This window comes from Anolis carolinensis, chromosome 4, assembly GCF_035594765.1.
Source record: "Anolis carolinensis isolate JA03-04 chromosome 4, rAnoCar3.1.pri, whole genome shotgun sequence".
Taxonomy (NCBI): domain Eukaryota; kingdom Metazoa; phylum Chordata; class Lepidosauria; order Squamata; family Dactyloidae; genus Anolis; species Anolis carolinensis.
In genome coordinates this window covers 101,365,909-101,387,431 of record NC_085844.1, presented here as the reverse complement: position 1 = coordinate 101,387,431, position 21,523 = coordinate 101,365,909, and the positions used below count along the sequence as shown (strand labels likewise).

The window sequence follows — 21,523 nt, the reverse complement described above, 5'->3', positions numbered from 1 at the left end:
TATGACTGTTGGGTTTTCAAGAGATTCCAGCACTTTGTATGCAATTTTATTAGCAATTCCTAAATCAGTTGTTCTTGACCTGTGGATCCCCAGATGTTTTGGCCTTCAACTCCCAGAAATCCTAACAGCTGGTAAACTGGCTGGCATTTCTGGGAGTTGTAGGCTAAAACACCTGGGGACCCACAGGTTGAGAACCACTGCCCTAAATACCGGTAAATGTGAAGGACAAGCTTCCATCCTGCTAGTGTAAAAACTTATCTCCAGGTGGAAAAGTCCTTATGCACAATCATTTTGGCTTTCTTCAGAATATTATTATGGAAAACAGCATCATAAAAAAAAAACCTGTTTAGGAATCTCTAGTACTTTTAATTTGATCAGGTGGTTTCCTTTCTTATTTAAATAGCTGCATAGTATTTCCTGATGAATGTATACATATAGTGTTAAATTTGCACAGAATCTTCCTTGTCACTGAGGCTGGTGCAATGCTCTGTCATGCCAGTGAATATACTTTTGGGTACCACAGGATTGGAAAATATAGCCATTTCAGTTGTCAGGCAAGCTGTTCTGAAAGTTCATAAGCAGCACAGAAGCCATCAGAGTTTGGGATCCCAAATCTTAGGGTTTGGCTCCTCTTACTTAGTTCTCAGGGCAAGCAAGAGGAATTTCATGGTGAGAAAATTGCCTTGAAAAATGAAGGTGTTTATTTCTCTTTTTGTTGAGTGGCATAATCAATACAGTTGCTTAAGAATCATGCTTAATGACATCATCAGAGCAGTTTTGTGTTTTGAGATAACTTTTAATGTCACCCTTTCCTATGTGGTGTCTGTAGTGATTTTATTTCTGAAATTGCACTGTCTCTTGATCCACTACTTAGGCTGGCATAGCTATAGTAGAAAACAGGATTGCAGTCTTGGAGGTAGTTCTCTGTCTAGTAAAATCTGAGGAGATATAAAGTGGAGTGGTGAGATAAAGTAATGTTACTTCTTATGTCATCCACCTTGAGAAAGTGAATTATGCTAATCCGGTGCTCTTTAAAGTAGCAGTTGAAAATGTGTGGCCATTCACAAGTAGTGGAGTGTTGTGTGGTTTCCAGGCTGTATGGCCATGTGCTAGCAGCATTTTCTCATGATGTTTTGCCTGCATCTGTGGCTGGCATCTTCAAAGGATCTGATGATGGTAAAGCAAGTGGAATATATATACCTGGGGTGCTTTTAACACCATCAGATCCTCTGAAGATGCAAACCACAGATGCAGGCAAAACATCATGAGAAAATGCTGCTAGAACACAGCCATATAGCCCAGAAACCACATAACACTCCAGTGATCCTGGCCGTGAAAGCCTTCGGCAGTACAATTCACTGCAATTCCAATAACTCTCACCAAAGGCTACGGCCACCACTTAACATGGACTTGAGAAGACTGATTTTTCTGCCTGCTTATCTGGGAATGCAACAGCAACATGGTTGCCAAGACCAGCCAGGTGCAATATGTAGGTTATGCAAATAAGCCTTAAAGTCAATAGCATATTAAATGAACAATGGATTCCACCATATGGTTATTATTTCAGATGATGCTGGAAGAATATAAGAGAGTCAAATCCAAAATCCAAGCTCCCCTTCATGTGCTAATGGCTCCTCATGTGGCTAAAGTGGATGAGGCTATGCAGCCTGGAATGACCACATTGACTTGGACATCCCTAAATATTGAGATGTACTTGCAGAATATATTGGACAAACTTGGTATGTTTATCAACGGGATAATGTCTGATACTTCCCCAAGAGAGCTATAAGCATACACATTCTTGATGAGACTTTGTGTATGACTATTTAGTTCAGATAGATCCAGTATTTCTAATACTGGCTGCGTCTTTGCTGCCCAACCTGAGGAATAAAGAGATCCAACACCAAATATGGGATAAAATAAAGGGCAACTTTATTAGCTGTTAGTAACAGCTAATAAAGTCACCCTTATTTTATCCCATCTTTGAGATGAAATAGACTGTTACCTATTTAATTGTTTTTTTGTAATGACCAAATCTAAATTTGGCATGGGAGTGGCTGGGGCCATCAGTCTCCCCAGATCAGCCCCAGCCCCTGTTGGGCGAAAACACCATAGCCCCTTAGAGCAGTGGTTCTCAATCTGGTGTTTTTGGCCTTCAACTCACAGAAATCCTAACAGCTGGTAAACTGGCTGAGATTTCTGGGAATTGTAGGCCAAAAACATCTGGGGACCCCAGGTTGAGAACCACTGCCTTAGAGGAATCTTAGAAAATCAGAGTTGCTCCCAGGCCATTGAATTGAAAGGCTAGTCAGAGGGTGGAAGGCTCCAGGCCACCAAGCCTCCAGTGATGGCAAAGCCCTAGAGACCAACCCCAAGGACAGGAGATTTTTCTCCAACCCTGCATATCACAGGATACCCAGCGGCAGTTTCAAATTCCCATTCTACAAAAATGCTCAAGGTGTATCTCCGGTTCGTATCTCCCCCTGACACTTGCCATGGAGACCTATTACACACCACCCATAGCCAATTGTCCGATTCTACATGACAATGTAGGGTAAATGGGGGATCTTACTTGGCCCGTAGTAACCAAAATTATAACTGTGTAAGGAGGTGTGGTGGTGGGTTGAAGAAATCCAAAAGGAAATATGGAGGGTGAGGTTGCCTTTTATGAGCAGCCTAGGCCCTCCGCCATCTCTTGGCAAATCATGCCAGGACACATTTACAGCAGGTCTCCATCCTGAAGAGAAGGAGAAAAATCATCTCCCAACCTCCATTGCTCTATGGTGTGGGGAATCCTGAAACTGCAGAATTAATGCAGTTTGACACCACTATAATTGTCACCGCTCAATGCTATGGAATCCTGGAAATAGTGCTTTGGTGAAGTACCAAAAGTCTTAGACAGATAAAGACAAAAACCCTTGTAAAACTGCATCTCCCATGATTCCATAGCATTGAAAGTTAAAGTGGTGTCAAACTTCATTAATTCTACAGTGTAGATGCACCCTTTGATAAAATGCCTTAAATGATAGCAGGAAGACAGTCAGCTAAGACAATTCCTAAGTTCACCTTTTGTTTGAATTTTGTTGCTATCGCTAGTTGATATGTCAGGATAACATGGACCTGGTCCTCTTCTCTTTGCTGACGTGAAGATGTCACTTGGATGAGATATGGGTAAACTAATACTTAGGGCTATCCATGAAGCTCATGGCCATAGCTGCTGACCAAACTGTAACAAAATGATATGTTGTGCATGGGAAATATAGTGGCAGTACTGATGCTGGCAGTTAACACCTGGTCTTCTGAAGACATACATATTTTTTATTTTTTTCTGTTGTAGGTCATACTTTCCTAATACTGCTATGCTATTCTTTAATAGCAGCTAAAGTTCCAGCTAACAAACCTCCTCAGCCCTTTGTGGGCTGTATCAAAACATTTTGCACAGTTTTGGCTCACTTCTGAGTTTCTTATAAAGAACAATTACACTTTGTATTTTTCTGCTGACCTCCTAGATGTTTTCAAGCTGAAAAACAGTCTGACTGTTATTGAAGAAGGATGTTATTTAATGATGGTTTAAAAAGTTTCCATATTCTCTTAACATATTAACAAGTTCTTGCTAAAAAGAAGAAAAGGTCATTTCTGAAAGTCACAGACTTGTGAACTATATTCGCTCTCCCCTTTGTCTTTGAAGCTGACCTTGAGCTGCTGCTAGATCGAATAAATGACTTGATAGAATTTCGTATTAATGCTGTTCTTCAAGAAATGAGCACAGTGCCCCTTTCCAACCTTCCAGAAGATGATCCACTGACCTGTGAGCAATTTCTTCACATGACAAAGGTATTGTTGTATAGGTCTAGTTTCTAGGGGAGATGAAGGATAATTACCTTAGCTATGCTTTTCTGCTTTCATACTAATGGAAGCAGTGTGAATGCTTCCAGAAATGTATGCTCTTTCTAATGAAACCATAGACTGATAACTGTGTGGAAATGCTGTCCTAAAGTTCTGTTTTATGTTGATACTGGTATGGCTATACTATTTATTTATTTATTTATTTCTCACATTTATATCCTGCCCTTCTCATCTGAAGGGACTCAGTAATGGCAGCAATTCGATGCCCATACAAAATCAATATCAAACAATGCATAAAACAGTTAAAACTATTAAAATACTATATAAATTACAAAATATAAATTTCAAACATAAAATCAGATCCGTTCATCCTCATGCTTTGTCTGTAGTTCAGTCCATGTCATCTTTGCCATTTATTGATTGGGTACTAAGAATAGACATATGTTTATGTACTACTAGATTATGATGATGATGATGATGATGGTGATGATGACAACAATGTTGATGGATAAAAGTCAATGTGGAATACTTTAGAAGGACCATCTTCTCTTAGGTGTTAATTATTTCAATGTCTGTAGTAGACCTGTATGGAGAGATGTATATACAAATTTTTGTTATTAAAGTATACATATAAAATGATGTGATGAATAAAAAATACCTTCCATGTAAAGTAATATAATGAAGTTAAGTACCCATGTCTGTATCTTTGCCTAAAGAAAACTTTATGTACATGCATCTATGAATACTTACCATAAATCACATGAAATAGTACCAACAAGCCTGATAATTTCTCATATAAATATGCTGAAATTCCAGTACTTAAGAATGCTTAAATGGAGTGTTGGTGGTGATTTTGGCTATCTGGTTTAACCACCACCACAAATTGGATACTGAGATGTCTAGAAAGTGATGGAGGTAACCCCCAGAGAGAATATGAAATTAGTTACAGTTGGAAAAGGGAATCATAGAATCATAGAATCGTAGAGTTGAAAGAAACACGGGCCATCCAGTCCAACCCCCTGCAAGAAGCAGGAAAATCTCTTTCAAAGCACCCCCAACAGATGGCCATCCAGCCTCTGCTTAAAAGCCTCCAAAGAAGGAGCCTCCCCCACAGTCCAGGGGAGAGAGTTCCACTGCCGAACAGCTCTCACCGTCAGGAAGTTCTTTCTGATATTCAGGTGGAATCTCCTTTCCTGTAGTTTGAAGCCATTGTTCCACATCCTAGTCTCCAGGGCAGCAGCAAACAAGCTTGCTCTCTCCTCCCTATGACTTCCCCTCAAATAGTTGTATATGGCTATCATGTCTCCTCTCAGCCTTCTCTTCTGCAGGCTAAACATACCCAGCTCTTTAAGCCGCTCCTCATAGGGTTTGTTCTCTAGACCCTTTATCATTTTAGTCGCCCTCTTCTGGACGCTTTCCAGCTTGTCAACATCTCCCTTCAACTGTGGTGCCCAGAACTGGACACAGTTTTCCAGGTGTGGCCTGACCAAGGCAGAATAGAGCGGTATGACTTCCCTGGATCTAGACGCTATACCCCTATTTATGCAGGCCAGAATCCCATTGGCTTTTTTCGCCGCCCCATCACATTGTAGGCTCATGTTTAACTTGTTGTCCACGAGGACTCCAAGATCTTTTTCACACGTACTACTGTCGAGCCAGGCATTGTCCCCCATTCTGTGTCTTTGCATTTCATTTTTTCTGCCGAAGTGAAGTATCTTGCATTTGTCCCTGTTGAACTTCATTTTGTTAGTTTTGGCCCATCTTTCTAATCTGTTAAGATCATTTTGAATTCTGCTCCTGTCTTCTGGAGTATTAGCTATCCCTCCCAGTTTGGTGTCGTCTGTAAACTTGATGATTGTGCCTTCTAACCCTTCGTCTAAGTCGTTAATAAAGATGTTGAACAGAACCGGGCCCAGGACGAACCCTGCTGCACTGTACTCGTGACTTCTTTCCAAGATGAAGATGATGCATTGGTGAGCACCCTTTGGGTTCGTTCGCTTAACCAATTACAGATCCACCTAACCGTATTTTTGCCTAGCCGACATTTGACTAACTTGTTTGCCAGAAGGTCATGGGGGACCTTGTCGAAGGCCTTACTGAAATCCAGGTACACAACATCCATGGCATTCCCTCCATCTACCCAGCTTGTAACTTTATCAAAAAAAGAGATCAGATTAGTCTGGCATGATTTGTTTTTGGTAAATCCGTGTTGACTATTAACAATGACCGCATTTGTTTCTAAGTGTTTGCAGACCACTTCCTTAATTATCTTTTCCAGAATCTTGCCTGGTATCGACGTGAGGCTAACCGGATGGTAATTGTTTGGGTTGTCCTTTTTTCCCTTCTTGAAGATAGGGACCACATTTGCCCTCCTCCAATCTGCTTGGACTTCTCCCGTTCTCCAAGAACTCTCAAAAATGATTGCTAGTGGTTCCGAAATAACTTCCACTAGTTCCTTCAATACTCTTGGGTGTAATTGATCCGGCCCTGGAGACTTGAATTCATTTAAAGCAGCCAGGTATTCCTGGATGACTTCTTTCCCTATTTGGGGTTGGATTTTCCCCAATCCTTCATCCACTCCATGTTGCTGAGGTTGAGGCTGGCTTTCTTTTTGTGAGAAGACTGAGGCAAAGAAGGCATTAAATAGTTCTGCCTTTTCCCTATCCCGTCAGAATTTCCCCATCTTCTCCTCGCAGAGGCCCTATCGCCTCCTTGTTCTCCCTTTTCCTACCGACGTAAGCAAAGAAGCCCTTTTTATTGTTTTTAATGTCTCTGGCAAGTCTGAACTCATTTTGTGGTGCTCCATGCAGTCATGCCTATGGCCACATGACCTTGGAGTTGGCTATTCGTTTGAATTCTTCTTTGGTGATTTCTCCCTTTTTCCACTTCTTGTGCATGTCTTTTTTGAGTCTTAGACCAGTTAGAAGTTCTTTGGACATCCATTCTGGCTTCTTTGCACTTGTCTTGTTTTTATTCTTTGTTGGCACTGTTTGCATTTGCGCCTTGAGTATTTCACTTTTGAAAATCTCCCATACATCCTTGACTCCCTTGTCTTTTAGTATTGGCGTCCATAGAATGTCGCTCAGCATTTCTTTCATTTTTTGGAAGTCAGCTCTCCTAAAGTCCAGAATGTGGGTTTGACTTTTTTTCGTTTCAGCCTTCCTTTGTATTGCAAACTGCAGGAGCACATGGTCAAACTACAGGAGCACATCATTCATTACTCCCCTCTCCCTCTATTCATAGAAAATTCAGCTATTGCAAAGAGTCTTCCATTAGAGAACATTGATGAGACACAATCCATGTCTCTCAAAGTTGGCTTGATCTTTTCCTTTGTATATGCACCACATGATATAATTTGAGCCTTGACATTGCTAAACTAGACTTAAATAAAACTACTATAGATAATCCATTTATTTGCAGGAACTCTGTATTAAGGGTGCATACAAGCTTCATCTGAAAAGCTCATTAGTAGAAGAAGCAACCAATGAGCTTATCAACATGTTATTGGATTTAGAGGCACAAAACAAAAATGATACTGAAAGCAGAATTGAGGAAACTGATGAAGGTAATTAGTAAATCAGTTTATCATCTGTCTGGTTTGTTTCATTTAAAATATTAGATTTTGCTTAGGATGGATAAACTTACGTGTATCCGTTTTAAATGAGTAAATTTTATGCACAGAGTTACTTCAAGAAAGTATCAACTCTAAAATTAATCTAACTTTTCAGAGTAAAATACTGTAAAAGTTGTCTTCTATAAACCTAAGCTTTGTCTATGTCTCTGAGAAAATTTGTATCTAGCATACTGTACTATCGGCCATGTGTTATTCCTCTGCTTAAAATTCTTATTTTTGATACTGCTTCAAATACATGTTTGCTGATTCAGACACACTTCTTTTTGTTTTATACATACCGTATATACTCGAATATAGGCTGAGTTTTTAGCCCTTTTTTTAGGCCGAAAAAGTCCCCTTCGGCTTATATTTGAGTCAAGCTATTAAGCTGGTGTGAGGTGGGCAGCTAAAAGAAAAAAGACTCTGGCTCCGAACGCCATGCAGGGGAGCAGAGGAGGAGAAGGAGCGGCAGCGCCGCCTCCTCCTTTGGCCTCTTCTCTCAGAAAGGAGGCGAGGAGCAAACCGGGAAGGAGAGGGAGAGGCCCCACAGTCTGAGAGAAGAAGGGGAAGGGAGGTAATACACTGGGAGGAAGGAGGCAGTAAAGGGCCAGGAGGAAAACAACCGGAGGAGACGCAGACAAGGAGGGAACAAGGCAAAGAGGCAGCCAAATAATCAAGAATGAAAGCAAACAAGGGCCAAGCAGCCAGGGAAAAAGGCAGCATCAAAAGTCAGAAGGCAGGCAGCAGCGTGGCCCTATGGATCAGGCTGGGCTCCTGGGGAGGGAGGGAGAAGCTGCCCCCTCCCCCAAACAGCAGAGTCTCCCTTTGAAAACCAGAGCCCATTGCCAGACTCTTCCTCTTTTTCCCTCCTCCCTCCTCGCTCCAAACCAAAACAAGGCACCTCAGAGAAACTCCTCTTAGAGAAACTTCTTTCTCCTGATCTATCCCCGCTCTTCAAGACACTGCAAAAGGAGGAAGAAAAAAAGTCTCTTTCCCCGTTTGCTTCTTTCCAAACTGCAGACTTCAGCGAGGAGCGAGCTAGTCTTAAAGGGGAAGGACCAGTAACAGGAGAGTCTTCTTAAAAGTGAAACCTTAGTCAGGGAAATCTCAAATGCTGAAGAAGGAATGCACTCTGATACAGCTCAATTGCAATAGATTCAATGTCATGAAATCATGGGAGTTTCCGTTTACAAGGTCCTTAGCCTTCCCTGCAAAAGTGAGCCAGTACTGTGCCAAACTACAACTCCCAGTTTTCTATCAGATTGTTTTGGATTTTAATTCTTACAATTCCTCACAGCCTACTGGCTGGGTTGCTGTATGTCCATGTTCCAGAAGCATTCTCTCCTGATGTTTCACCCACATCTGTGGCAGGCATCCTTAGAGGATGTGAGGTCTATTGGAAACTAGAGAAGTGGGGTTTATATATCAGTGGACTAATGTCCAGGGTGGGAGAAAAAAACTCTTGTCTGTTGGAGCCAAGTGTGAATGCTGCAATTGGCCACTGATTAGCATTGAATAGCCTTGCAGCTTCAAAACCTGGCTGCTTCCTGCCTGGGGGAACCTTTTGTTGGGAGGTGTTCGTTGGCCCTGAATGTTTCCTGTCTGGAATTCCCATTTTCTGGGTGTAGTTCTTTATTTACTGCCCTGATTTTGGAGTTTTTTAAATACTGGTGGCCAGATTGTGTTCATTTTCATGGTTTCCTCCTTTCTGTTAAATGAATTTTACCCTCACATGTTTGCAAGTGCAGAGGGAAAATGTGCGTGCGCGCGCGCGCACACACACACACACACACACAGATGTCTAGATAGATATAAACATTGATAAATTGGAAAATTGGGCTTGGAAATATTGCAGGAGGAAAATGCACATAGAGAGAGGATTTGCAAAGGTTTCAGGGGGAAATACACATGTGAAATTAGTATACATAATGATAGATCTATATCTAGCTCTGCATTGTTTATGTAGGCATTATATGTTTGCCTGTTACTATGTTGGAAGCCGGCCTGAGTCCCCAGGGGGAGATAGATAGGGCAGGGTACAAATTAAGCTGTTGTTGTTGTTGTTGTTGATGATGATGATGATTATAAAGTTATTGTTGCTTTTCCACTTATAGAGCTAGTTTACTGTTTTTCTTTGAAATACAGTAAATATTCAAAACATTTAACCCACTGATGCCTCAATTAGTGTAATTTTATTGGTATCTAATTTTATTTTTGAAATTTACCCGTAGCTGCTGCATTTCCCACCCTCGGCTTATACTCGAGTCAATAAGTTTTCTCAGTTTCTTATGGTAAAATTATGTGCCTCGGCTTATATTCGGGTCGGCTTATACTCGAGTATATACAGTATTCGCCAAGCCCTTTGGATACAACCTTGGAAATATCTGGCTATAGTGCAAATATTCTCAAACATTGGGTTTTGGAAGCTGCACAAGATGTCTTTAAGGCAATTTCTGCCCCCTCAGCCAAAACATATACAGCCAACTTCAGTAAGCTGAAAATCATGCATCCAGCTCAATAGCAGATTGTGATGGGAAAGGTCTAGAAAGTGCAGTATAGAGCAGGCATGGGCAAACTTCAGGCCTCCGGGTATTTATTGTTGTTCTTGTTGTTGTTGTTGTTGTTGTTGTTATATTTTATTTCTAACCTGCTCTCCCTCCCCGAAAGGACTCAGGGCGGCTTGCAAATGCAAAGGCAAATATTCAGTGCCATATACAATCATAAAAACACAAAACAATAAAATAGCAAATAAATCATAGTTAAAAGTGCATATAAAATAGACTCTATAGGCAGGGTAAATGATTGGATTTCAACTCCTACAGCTTAGCTTTCTCTGCCAAAAAATGGTGGTACCATACCAAACTACAGCTCCCAAGATTCTGTAGCAGTGAGGCATCTTGGATATTGCAAGGGATACATTAAGAAGGCTGTCTTGGATATTAGGAAAGGCTAGCCTTCTTGGATGTTGGGAGAGGAAAGAAGGAGCGGGCTACCATCTTGAAAGGCATTATTTTTCAAAGTCTCCTTTTTATCCTGTTATAAATAGGTCCCAATACTTCTGAAGTTATTGTTGATACCATATTGTTTTTGTTGATCCTCCTTGTCCCCTTACAGACCTAGTTTACTGTTTTTCTTTGAAATATGGTAAATATTCAAAACCATTTAACCTACTGATGCCTCAATTAATGTAATTTTATTGGTATCTGTTTTTTATTGTGAAGCTTACCAGTAGCTGCTGCATTTCCCACCCCCAGCTTATACTCGAGTCAACAAGTTTTCCAAGTTTTTTTGTGGTAAAATTAAGTGCCTCGGCTTATATTTGGGTCAGCTTACACTCGAGTATATACGGTATTGTGAAGTTTATATGTTTGTTTTGGAATTGCGGCACTTATAGAACCCATGACTTAGTATACAATCTCCAGTTTGATTGGGGTTAAGTGGCTGTTTCTACTTCATAAATCTTCAGGTTTTGGGAGATCTCTAAATATTTACTAGATGTCAGTCACATTCCCTTTGGTATCTGCCTATTAGCAACAGAGAATAAGATACAATGGCACAAATCTTGATTTCCAAGAAGCATGAAGCCATAAAGCTACATGTATAAGGCACAATATCCCTACAACAAATACTAAGAATTTTCTTAGAGGGTGAGCAGAACTCTAATTCAATTGCTTGTTCTTCCCAGCAGCAGAAGATGAAGGCCCACCAGACATCTTAGCCTCCTCACACACTCCTAGCCAGCTTTCAACAGCATTATCTACTCCTTTAACTAAGAAAAAGAAGAAGGAAATGGAAATGCTAGAGGAAGAAGCCCAAGAGCTGCTGTCTCATTTCAACCACCGCAATGTGGATGCTCTTCTGAAGGTTACTCGCAACACCCTGGAGACCATACGCAAGCGCATTCAAGCTGCTTCTATTATCAGCTTCTTAGGTAGCTACTGCTTCCTTCTGCAGCTGGACTCATTTTTAAAAAAATAGTTTTAATGTCTCCCACATCCTTTCACAAGGATTTGAAAACCTGGATGTTTTAGCTAGCATTTGAGAATGCCTAGTCCCTAGTCATAAATGCCCAATCTCTAGGTTTGCCCGATAATATGTTGTTCTCTGCACTTCATCCAATACCCTGGTCCTATAATACGCTGCTTGCACTATTCTATGCCCAGCCCTTTTATAGCCTGGTCATGCCCATTGTATTATTGGCTATTGGTTATGTTATTGTGGTTTTATTTGGATTGTTTGTGTTTAATGGATAATTGTATTTATGTCTTGTGGACATTTTGTACCATATTTAAGCCACCTTGAGTGAGTCCCTTCAGGGAGATGGTGGCGGGGTATAAGAATAAAGTTGTTATTATTATTATTATTATTATTATTATTATTATTATTATTATTATTACAATTATTAGTTTAACAAACTATGTTTGATAGAACTGGATCGTTGTGGTGATCGTAGATGATAATGGAGCATGCAGAATATTTCCTGTGGGAAATTTTAGATGGGGCATTTTTTGATCTCAGCTTACTGAAATGCATTGGGAATACAAATATACCTGTAACCTGGAAAAGTGTCTACAGTATCACTGGTATCATATAAGACAAGACTAGCAGAGCAAATTGGTTTCTCCTTAGGCATCTATATTATAAGAAGCCATGTGTAAATGTAGCATGTATCAAGGAAGAAGTAGACAAGTAATACTGCTGATTATATCATTCTCTACTATACAAAGACAGGACTACATTTTACAGTTACATCTTATATTTAAAACAGACCCTAGTAATCAAACCAAGCACTTTGGATTTCTACATTCATGAATCCATTTTCCCTTGCCATATTGATGTAATCCACTCTTGTATTAGTTGATGGGAGAGAGGAGGTACATTTTTCCTGTTTAATTGAAGTTTTGGAAGTGCAAACAGATTCAAATAGAAATGAAAAAAAAATTGAAATGAGATATAATTTTTCCTTTTGAACAACAGTAAATTCTGTTACTAAAACTTGTAATGAAACAATCCTTCACTGATAAGTGTTACTTCTGCATTGACAGAATGGTGCTCTTTAAAAAGAATGAATAGGGTTCAAAGTGATCTCACAAACATGTGTTTTTGTGGTATGGAGAGATAGTGTGTGGAGCTCAATGCAGATATTGGAAGTCTAATGTATGTCATTCATTTCAGTCTTTAATGAAGACAAATCCAATTTCCACATATCACATGCCAAGCCATTATTCTTATTCTCTAATTTTCATGTTTGCTTGGCAAGCATGGACCAGATGCTGGATATTTACCCAGTGTCTTTTTTTTTTTTTTGCACTTCTATGTCAAGTTTGAACAGGGAGGCTTTATTTCACTTGAACAGTACAAGCCAAATCAGAAGAGTAGGCATCTGCAGCTATCACACTTTCTTAGCAGCAGACACCACTAATTATTTCCAAGTATATCCTTGGTGCAAGCTGTGTACTAATATAACATGATCCACTAGGGTTGATTGGAAGACATGGGCCATACTTTCCTCAACAGTCAATAAGTAATATAATAAGTACTTTGTTTTGTATTTCTCTCTAGATAATGAGAATGCTTTTAAGCAGAAGCCAAGTGTTCAGCCTATATTTCAGGCAAATGTTATCCTTTCCATCCCAAATTTTGCTATAATGCCAGCCCTTGAGGAAGTCCAGCAAACACTTAGCAGAGCTGTAGACAGTATTGTAAGTGTCATGAAAGGAGTTGGCCAATGGAGCAAGGAGAGACTGTCCAAGGTATGTGGTCATGTGCATCTGAGAGCTTTGATGATATGGTACTTTATGTTCAGTTTGCCACCACCACCAAAAATGTCTTCTTCATTTTCCCACAGAAAGGGATGCTAGAAAGAAAAATGGCTGCTTTACAAAATGATGGTGGTAGTGATTCTGAGAATGAAATGCAACAAACTGAAGTTGAAAACATCCGTGGTAATTCTTTTACTCTTGTGTGTGTATGTATGAATCTGCCTTTGGTTAGGATTTGTTAGTAAGTGCGTCAAAATGTTCCCATGACCTATTTAGAATATCATTTTTCATCCCATTAGTAGTTGAATATATAAGGTCCAGAAGCAAAATAGCTCAGATCTGTGACTTAGCTAGAGTGCAAAGTAAGAACATGGAAGAGATTTGCAATCAAGGCATAAGGAAGACAAGAGAAATTGCAATGCACAGTCTTCTTTCCATGGACAGAACTGACATTTAAAGGTTTTGTTAGCACTTTTTAGCCCTGGAAGCTTACAGCATACCAACATAGACTATGTAATATACTTCATAAGATGCATACTTTCTGTGATAGTTCCCAGAAGCCTCAGTTCCCAGAAGCCTCAGACAGATAGGCCAATGGTAAGGGATTACTATTGCTGTTCTCAAAAAGAAAACAAAGCAAAAAAAATTCCTAAGGGTCAATGGTTGCCCCAAACCTGACTTTAAACCTTTTTCGAAATTGTAAAACATGGCAAAGGAAAGCTCAAATATATTTCCTGTTTGATGTGTAATGCATAGACCCTCTTCCATAGAGGCTAGAACAGTCTGTAGTAGATCATGATGGATCTTTTTAACAATATTAATTATTTTAAAATATGTCTATTTATGATAGTTTGCATCTGTGGTTCCCAATCTTTTTTTGACCAGGGACCACTTTCCAACATTAGTACCCAAAGGGATACAAAAAGATTTTTGGTCAACCTTAAATTCCCTTTGGTTTGGGGTGCTGATTCAGAAAATTGCATTGGATAGACCACATCAACTCTAGTTTCTGATACAGAACATATGCCATCCAATAGTCACCATCTGCTCATCCAGAGAAAACCATATTTAATCATTTAGAGCTGATGTGGTCTATCCAATGCAATTTTCTGAATCAGCACCCCAAATAACCCCAGGAATGGCCTAAAAACAAAGACACCAAGGCACCCCCGCTTCCAGGCACCACATGGAATGGCTCCGCTCAGGGGGAGGGAGGGAGGGAGGAGGAGAAGCAGCAATCAGGAGGCTTGTTGTCACACCTTTTATCGGTAGTCATTTTCTCCCCTCCCGACATTGCTGTTGCCTCAGCATTATAAGAGAATTTTGCAAGACCAACGGGGTATTAACAGGGTTGTTGTGTTTTCCGGGCTGTATGGCCATGCTCCAGAATTATTCTCTCCTGACGTTTCGCCCACATCTATAGCAGGCATCCTCAGAGGTTGTGAGGTATATGTATATATGAGGTGTATTAACAGTGAGGTCATGGACCATATTTTAGTTCTTGGATACCACTGGTCATCCATGGACCACAGACTGGGAACTATTGGTTTACATGATCTTGGATACAGTTTTATTTTTAATTTTATAAAACAAGCAAAATTGTGATTATTCTCAGTATTTTGCGGGAACAGCCTCCTGAAGCTAGTTCTTTGCAAATTTTGTCTCGATAAAGGCCAAGCATAATTTTAATGATTCTTCCTAATCCAAAAAATCTTTGAAACCTGCATTATTTGCAAAGTATTGGCATTTCAGGACTTATCCTGGACAAAACTCACATGCAAGTTAAATTTTTTTTCTGTGCAGTTAGCTGCCTTTTCTACATTCTGTAGTTGCATTATTATTTTCTGTGCAAAATGTGTAACATTTGTTCAGAGTAGTTTCTAGTATTTAAGAAATATGTTTTAAAACATTTCCCAAATAGATTCCTACTACTACTTTCCGAAGTGTCTAAGAAAGGGTGGTTTTGTATGTTAAAACATGTAGTGAAAGCACATGAGGTAGTGTACTCATACATTTCTTCATATCTTGGTGTACACTTTGAGCATCTCTTATTCAGAACGCTTGGACAACAAGTGTTTTGTACTTTAATTTTTTTGGCATATCCATAATGATATATTTGGGAAATGGAATGTAAGTCTAAACACAAAATGTATACACAGAACTTGAAGGAAATTTATTATCCACATTTTAAAATAATTGTATGCTTGAAACAAAGTTAAACCACCAGAAACCAAATGTGTCAATATCTCAGCCACTTATATGGATAATTTCAGATTTTTGAATATTTTGGATTTGGGAATTACAGATAAACGATGTAAAATATAAAGCTAGTCAAAGTGAATTTTAGCAAACTATTATAAGCAGATATAGCATTCCATCACCCGTAGAACCTTGAAAAAGGAAACCCTAGATCTAGCCTGGAGGCATTGATGTCAATAGGTTGCACAAATGGGGTCATAGTTCAGTAATATAGCAAATGCTTTGAATGTAGAAAATCAGAAGTCCTACCGTAGGCATCTGTAGCTGGAAATACTCCTTCTGACAACTCAGAGGGACTACAGGCAGTCACAGCTAACAATATTGGCCTGTACAGATGACAGCTCTTTCTTGATATAAGGTACTTTCTTATGCTCTTATCTCACTCTTAGCATGAAATTTTAGAACAAGTTTGAGTTTTTCATGTGAACCCTTCAGAACATAATTTGTACCCAAAATATTTCCATGCAACTCTACTTCTTTGTACTTCTGCAGCGAATGTTATAAATGTATAATGCCATATCATTTGTAATTTTCTTTCTTTTGCATTTTAGATACTGCTTCAGATTCTGCTTCTTTGAGCTTGCCTTCTACTATCCAAACCAAGAACTACTACAAAATCATTTCTGAGAATAAAGAAATAATTAAGCTGATGTCTGTTCTTAGTACAGCTATTACTTCCACCAAAAGGGTAAGCAAAATGTTGTGAAGACACTTTTCCTTAAAATGGAAATGCTGGATTTCAAGAATTGGGCAGATCTAGGGGAAAGAGTAGTACAAGAAGGAAGCATAAGGTCACAGGGCAAAAGTTAAACAGGGGAAATCAGGAAGGAAGAGGAAGGAGGAGGCTGCAGGAATTAGCAGAGCCAGGAGTCAGTAATGCATTATTGCAAAATGGGATATATCACTGTTGCAGAGTTGACTCTGAATTTGTTGGCAATCTTGTATTAGTCTTTTTGGATTATAGTGTCCACAGTCCCAGCCAGAATGGCTAGAGGCCAAATTATTCATCTACTGTTCATTCAAACAAGGGGGAATTTCATTCTTCTTGTTTTTATTACTTTCCTTCTTGTATAAAGCAAATAAAATGCCCAATGCAGCACAGATGTACACAAGGGCCTCTTCTGAAGGATGTTTCAGTCTGGGAATAAAAGAAATATTTTGGGCCCTGTTGGTTGCACTGAATGAAGTCTACATTATAATTCAAAATATGATAGTATCAGATTCCATCACTCTTCAGAGGTCAGATTTGTGTGTTTTTATTAAACCTATTCAGTGTTGCATGTTTTGCATATGTCATTTGGAATTCATAGGGATCAATATGTAGAATTGCTGGAAGAACTTCTTTAACTCATGCTGCTTTGTAGTCTTCCACAGAAAATGTTTATTTGACTTCATGTGGAAACTGCTTTTGGTGAACTTTCAATCTGTGCTACTTTCACAAGAATAGTAACTTGGCCATCTTAGTGCTTTTCAAACTTCACTTCCTCAGTCACTTATTAATGATGACAATAATATTTTTACATCTAAAGTTTATTTATTGTCTTACCCTGCCTTCATTATGGGTGATATTAATTCTTCTTTGACATTCTTTCTTAATATGAGGCATTACAATAGAACTAGCTGCATATACAGTTCTTTTCCTTGTCTGTCTTGTAAATGTTTCTAGGACATTCTTGCAGCCCTGGAGCATTTCAAATGTTACCATCACATCTGGCAACAGGAGAAAGAGGAGACAATTGAAGATTTTGTTAAAGGAAGTCCTTTGCTCTCTGAGTTTGAATCCCAAATCCTTTATTACAGAGACTTAGAACTAGAAATTAACTCGGAGCCTGAATACATCTGTGTTGGAACTGTTGCTTTATACACTGGTACTATAATTTAATATTCAGTTGTCAGCAAGTTGTTTTTAGCTATTCTTAGTCTAATAATGCTAATACTCTATATGCATCTTTCTGGGAGCAAGTCCAATTGTTGTGATTTACTTCTGAGTAAATGTGTTTGGTCCGAGGGAGGGGAACTGAACATAAAAGAGGGCCTTGATGAGCTTGGTGGCTCAGTGGTCACAGAGTGCAGTATTTACAATGCACAAGGGCGAAAAAGTAATATTTTAAATGATTTCTATCAAATTCTACAGACTTGGGCACTAACTATAATAGCTACTGAGTTAGTTTGAAGACTATCTGTAAAAATAACTTTCCTTTAGTCTATTTCTAAAGTATGTCTCTTTTTCAATTTTCACTTTCCAGTTTAATTTCATTTATTGTTATATATGAGATGATAGGGGAAAAAGCTTCCTTTTGGCAGTTTTTAACCATCCTGCAAACTCCACTTAGCTTTTCAACAATCTTTAACTGCCTAGATATTCTTGCTCAGATTTTTTATGTTAAGGTTGGTCTTACCCTTGTTTTAAATCTCTCTCCTTTTACTCTACTTATTGATATATTATATGTTGTAATATGTCACAAGGCCATTATTTTGCCTCTTGTCATTAATGTGTGTTTTAAAGAAATGTCTTCATGTGTGTCTTTTATGGAACTGCATTGTAATATGTTTTTGTAGAATTTCCATAGTATTTATGTCTTTTTGATTGTGCTGTAACCCACCTCGAGCCATGGGGAGAGGCAGTTAAGGAACAACATTACTACAACTTATTATTATTATTATTATTATTATTATTATTATTATTATTATTATTAAATTTTTGAACTGGGGAAGAAAGAGAAGAGGTTTTGGAAAGAACTGTGGCACTATTTTTCTAAAAACAGTCATCAATTGAATGTTATATTCCATAGAGGATCTAAAGTTGGCCCTTACAACAGAAACAAAATCATGGATGGTTGCATTTGGTCATCACTGTAACAAAACATACAGGACAGAGATGGAGAACATCTTTACTTCTGTGGAGGAAATTTCCAAGAAATTGAACCGTCAGATTAAAGACTTGGATGATATAAGAATAGCTATGGCTGCCCTGAAAGAAATCCGGGAACAGCAGATCCTCATTGACTTTCAAGTAGGACCAATTGAGGTAAGTGGAAAGGAAATCTATGTCCACATCTTCAACCAATAATAATAATAATAATAATAATAATAATAATAATAATAATAATAATACCTTTATTTTTATATGCCGCCTCCATCTCCCCAACGGGGACTCGGAGTGGCTCACACGGGGCCAAGCCCAGCAAATCGCATAACATCATAAAATCAACAGTTAAGACAACAAGCATCACATTTAAAAACTAATTAAACAGATCATAGTGTTAAATAAACATAATTTGAAGCAAAAATATTAAAACAATCATCCAAGGCATTAAAAGTCCAGTATAGGACAACAGTATGGGCGACAATTAAACTGATGAAGGGAATGTCTATGTCAAAATAGAACACACATCAAGCAGACAAAACAGAAGATAAATCTGTAATAGAAATCAAACTATAAAGTGACAGCGCAATTTACAATGTGGATATGGGTTATAATGAACTTGTTTAGTCAAATGCATGACAGAACAACCATGTTTTTAACTGCTTCCAGAAGACAGAGAGGGTCGGAGCTAACCTCATCTCCCTGGGGAAGGAATTCCAGAGCCGGGGAGCTACCGCAGAGAAAGCTCTCTCCTGCGCCCCCACCAACCGCGTTTGAGAAGGGGGAGGAAGTGAGAGAAGAGACTCCCCAGAAGATCTTAGGGATCGCATAGATACAGTCACGAAGATAGGTCGGTCCTGAACTGTTTAGGGCTTTATAGGTTAGCACCTGCACCTTGAATTGGGACCGGAAACAATAGCAGCCAGTGGAGCTGTTTAAACAGCGGAGTTGACCTCTCCCTGTAACTAGCTCCAGTTAACAATCTGGCTGCTGATCTTTGAACTAGTTGTAGTTCCGAGCCGTCTTCAAAGGCAGCCCCACATAGAGTGCATTATAGTAATCCATTCTAGAGGTAACTAAGGCGTGGACCACACCTGCAACTGTATCTCTTCTCGAGATACAGTTGCAGCTGGCACACAAGCTTTAATTGTGCAAAGGCACTCCCAGTCACCGCTGACACCTGAGCATTAAGCATCAGCTCTGAGTCTAGGAGGACCCCCAGACTGCGGACCTGTGCCTTCAGGGGGAGTGTGACTCCGTCAAGTACAGGTTGCCACCTTATACCCCAATTGGTCAAGCGACTGACCAAGAGGACCTCTGTCTTGTCAGGATTAAGTTCCAGCCTGTTAGCCCTCATCCAGTCCATCACAGCGGCTAGGCACTGGTCCAGGACCCGGTGGGCTTCCTTGGAATTTGGTGGAAAAGAGTAGTAGAGCTGGGTGTCATCTGCGTAGAGATGGCACCAAACTCCAAAACTCTGGATGACCTAGCCCAGCGGTTTCATGTAGATTTTGAATAGCATAGGAGAAAGAATAGAACCTTGCGGGACCACACAGATCAAAGGCCCGGGGTCCGAGCAGGTATCCCCCAGCTTCACCAACTGGGTATGACCCTCCAGTAAATAGCGGAGCCACTGCAGGGCAGTGTCCCCAATATCCATTCCGGAGAGTCGACCCACAAGGATACTATGGTCGATGGTATCAAAAGCCACTGAGATGTCCAAGAGAACCAGCAGGGACACACTCCCTCTCAAGAGGATGGCGAAGCTCCTTGATCACCCAAAACAACTCAGCAGGTCTATTTGTTGCAGACGCAATGCGGGCAGTCGAGAAAGCTTTTCTGGCTGCCTTCAATGCTGCGGAGTAGGCCCTAAATGAGGCTCCAGCCCGTGTTCGGTCAGGTACACTCCGAGTCATCCGCCAGTGACACTCTAGCCTCTGTCTCATTTTCTTCATCATTGCCAGCTCCTCAGAGAACCAAGGAGCTGGCTTGAGTCTGCAAGATGAGAGGGGACGTTCAGGGGCGATCGTGTTCACTGTCCTGGTGATCTCAGCATTATAGAGTTCGACCAAGGCATCAACAGGATCATCAGCCTTCATGACAGATAATTCCCCAAGAGCCATCAGGAATCCATCAGGATTCATAAGCCTCCTGGGGCAGACCATTTTAATAGGTCCTCCACTCCCGCAGAGGTTTGAGGTCACGGTTAGTCTAAAACTGACAAGGTGGTGATCGGTCCACACCGACCATATTCCCGTCCTCAATAAAAACTAGCTCCAATGTGTGTCTAGCCTTATGAGTGGGCTCTGATATCACTTGAGACAGCCCCATGGTCGTCAGGGCAACCAGGAAGTCCTGAGCTGCTCCAGATAAGATGGATTCTGCATGGATATTGAAGTCTCCCAACACCACAAGCTGCTGGGACTCCAAGATCTGAGCAGCAACCACCTCAGCTAGCTCTGGAACCGAGACTGCTGTGTCGCAGGGTGGTCAGTACACAACCAGAATCCCCAAACTGTCCCAGTCACCCATTTTCAGGTGGACACACTCTAACCCAGTAGATTGAGGAACAGTACACTTGATCAGAGAGATGGATTCCCGATAGACCATCACAACCCCACCTCCTCGCCCCCCGGACCTGGCCTCCTGATGCACCCCGAAACCCGATGGACAGAGCTGGGTGAGATTTACCCCACACAGCTCGTCCAACTAAGTCTCAGTGATGCACACCAGATCCGCATGCCCATCCAGGATCAAGTCCTGGATGGCTGATGTTTTACAGTTTAAGGATCTGACGTTTAATAGCAGGATCTTAAGTCCAGGGGTCCTGTCATGTTGACTGCTAGGTCTATCTTTCTTCAGGGTCGCAAAGACTCTGTTGCACTTCTCCCTGGATTGTTGGAACTGACCATATATCACCCTTCTCCTCCATACGACCTCGATGGCATAACAAACACTCTCTTCCAACAATCTAAAAGACGGCTTTACACATGAACTTCACCAGATGGTCAACTCTGAAATCAAATTGACTACATCCTTTGCAGCCAAAGGTGGTGGACATCCATCCAGTCAGTGAAAACAAGACCTGGAGCTGTCTGTAGTTCAGATCACGAACTTCTTATTACAAAATTTAGAATCAGACTAAAGAGAATGGGGAAAATACACAGACCAATTAGA

General features: G+C 40.2%; 1 protein-coding gene across 7 annotated transcripts in view; it reads left to right on the top strand.

Annotated features, from left to right (window-relative positions):
• dnah5 (dynein axonemal heavy chain 5) overlaps positions 1 to 21,523 on the top strand; it is a 299,154-nt gene that overhangs the window by 58,401 nt on the left and 219,230 nt on the right. For 6 of the 7 annotated variants that reach the window (XM_062979391.1, XM_062979389.1, XM_062979387.1 and 3 more), the window contains 9 exons: positions 1,568 to 1,739; positions 3,689 to 3,834; positions 7,267 to 7,411; positions 11,145 to 11,390; positions 13,022 to 13,212; positions 13,308 to 13,404; positions 16,032 to 16,168; positions 17,147 to 17,348; positions 18,273 to 18,508. In XM_062979391.1, coding sequence (XP_062835461.1) covers positions 1,568 to 1,739; positions 3,689 to 3,834; positions 7,267 to 7,411; positions 11,145 to 11,390; positions 13,022 to 13,212; positions 13,308 to 13,404; positions 16,032 to 16,168; positions 17,147 to 17,348; positions 18,273 to 18,508 — 1,572 coding nt within the window. The remainder of the gene's footprint in view (positions 1 to 1,567; positions 1,740 to 3,688; positions 3,835 to 7,266; positions 7,412 to 11,144; positions 11,391 to 13,021; positions 13,213 to 13,307; positions 13,405 to 16,031; positions 16,169 to 17,146; positions 17,349 to 18,272; positions 18,509 to 21,523) is intronic. The other variant, XM_062979388.1, reaches the window with a different exon arrangement.